This window comes from Entamoeba histolytica, genomic scaffold (assembly GCF_000208925.1).
Source record: "Entamoeba histolytica HM-1:IMSS scf_1104750516687 genomic scaffold, whole genome shotgun sequence".
NCBI classification, from domain to species: Eukaryota; Evosea; order Mastigamoebida; family Endamoebidae; genus Entamoeba; species Entamoeba histolytica.
This window is the reverse complement of record NW_001914930.1, coordinates 62,544-64,584: the sequence shown is the minus strand read 5'-3', so window position 1 is coordinate 64,584 and position 2,041 is coordinate 62,544. Positions and strand designations below refer to the sequence as shown.

At 27.8% G+C, this 2,041-nt stretch overlaps 2 protein-coding genes across 2 annotated transcripts; one reads left to right on the top strand and one right to left on the bottom strand.

Moving 5' to 3' along the window:
- Positions 1–131: 131 nt before the first annotated feature.
- On the top strand, positions 132–625 carry EHI_027810 (uncharacterized protein; the record flags this gene model as incomplete). Its single annotated transcript, XM_001913673.1, has 2 exons — positions 132–149; positions 224–625. 2 exons carry the CDS (start codon positions 132–134, stop codon positions 623–625), a joined length of 420 nt encoding a protein of 139 aa, XP_001913708.1.
- Positions 626–1,183: 558 nt separating this feature from the next.
- EHI_027800 (galactose binding lectin 35 kDa subunit, putative) lies at positions 1,184–1,983 on the bottom strand (the record flags this gene model as incomplete). The annotated part of the gene is made up of 1 exon (XM_001913672.1): positions 1,184–1,983. The coding sequence occupies one exon, from the start codon at positions 1,981–1,983 to the stop codon at positions 1,201–1,203; it is 783 nt and encodes a 260-aa protein (XP_001913707.1). The 3' UTR covers positions 1,184–1,200.
- Between the last annotated feature and the right edge of the window lie 58 nt (positions 1,984–2,041).

Below are 2,041 nucleotides of genomic sequence, written 5' to 3'. Positions count from 1 at the left end.
TTGGTTCAATGGAAAAATCCTTGAATCGTCAAAATTTAGAAGTTGTTTGTAGACATTAATTCATTTAGACAAAAGTACTTAATCAAAATAGCTATTGGAAAATGAAGTATATAGAGCATGTTTAGACCAAAATGATTTGCTTGAAAAAGGTTTGTTAAAATTACTATTTATTAGACTTAAAACACAAATTATTTATTATCTAGTTAATAACATAAGTTCAAAGAATCCTAGGGGATATAAAGATGAAGACAAAAAAAGTAAAGAAACAAAAGAAACAAAAAGAGCTAATGCAAAGATTGTTGTTGATGATGCTAATGAAAAATTAATTGTTGAGATTAATGAAAATACTAAATTACCATTATTCCTTGGAAGAGAAGGAAAAGAATTTAAAGAAGATGGAACATTTATCAATTTAAGACCATTTACTGACTCAAAAACAGTTTCACATCTCCATGCTCAAATTGATTATGACCCTAAACAACGGGTTTATCAATTACTATCAATTGGTAGAAATGGAACACATATTGATGGGGTTGCACATGTTAAAGAACAAGGAGAATGTCCTCTTATTGACCGTGCTATGATTCAAATTGGTGGTTTTAGAATGAAATTCGTGTATTGTTAAATGCCATTTGATTTAATGTTATTTGTTGTTGTTAAATTCTCTCATTTCATTTCTCCAACTTTCCTCTTTATTATTTCTTTGTAATTTTTTTGCACTAAATTCTTTTAATTAGACTAAGAATCCTAACATGATAACTTATAAGAATCTATTTAATAGGAAAATTGTTACATATGTAGAAATAAGATTTGTGTCTGTTTTTCTTGTTGGATCAGAGAGAAAAAATAAAAAGAAGTATTTCTAAAAGACAATTGAACTTTTAAACAAAATTTTTCTATCTTTTTTTCAGTCGAGAATATACTTTCTCCCTTTCACTCTTTTGAGAAAGTTCTTCTTTAACTTTTCTACATTTTCAATGAAAGTGAATAGTTTATTAATATTTCATTCTTTGAAACTCAACCCTTTTATCATATCTCCATAGTGCTTCTACTTTAATTATATTATTATTTTTATTTATTAAAATCTTTCATTTCTTTTTATTAATATCATTTTAAATTTATTTTTATCTATTCAATTTTCATTATTAATTTTTTATTATTTTTTTTCATTCATAAAATAATTGTTAAATATTATTTCAATTATGCAAATACTGGAATGAATATTTGTCTAGGTTCTTTTGCATTACATACTGATGCTGTAATCTGATAACTATCACCAATAGTATTAAGATGTCTATTCCCATACCATTTAGATGGTATATCTGCTGCACTCTTTGCTTGATAACAAAGATCAACATCAAGTCGATAAGGAAGATAAAAATGTCTTTTATATGTAGGCCATTCAAGCTTCTTATCAACAAGAGCTCCACGACTATTTCTATATTTAATAACAGTATGATATTCTGGATACCATGAATCTGGATATGGATGGACATAAACAAATCTTTGGTTTCGAGTGCCTGGTGCATCTGATAATGGTGGATTTTTTGACCAAATAATCAGTGTATGTCCTTCAACAGCTCCTGCTCTAATATCATGTACTCTTTTTGGAATTGCATAACACGTGTACATTCTGTATGGTGCAAATTCAAAGAATTGAAGTTCATTTCCTTGTTTTAATGGTCTTAAAAGAACATTTTGTTCATAATTCCCATCTGGATATCTAACAGATCTTTTATCATCAAATTCCATATCCATGACATACCTTGGTGTTTCATTCTTGTCATCTTCATCAGTAAATTGTTTTTCGGTCTTATAGTTATAGTCTGATGCAAAAATAACTCTACAGCATGTTTTACATTTCTCTCTAACATAATTCTCTTGATTTGCATTAAAAACTCCACTTTCAGCAAATTGTTGAATCTGATAACTATCAACAGCACTTGAAAAGTACTCATTAAATTTAGTATTTTGGTTTCTCATTCCAAAGGGATAATTTTGTGATAATTGGTCTCTTCCATCAGTAGTTTTACTGTTACAG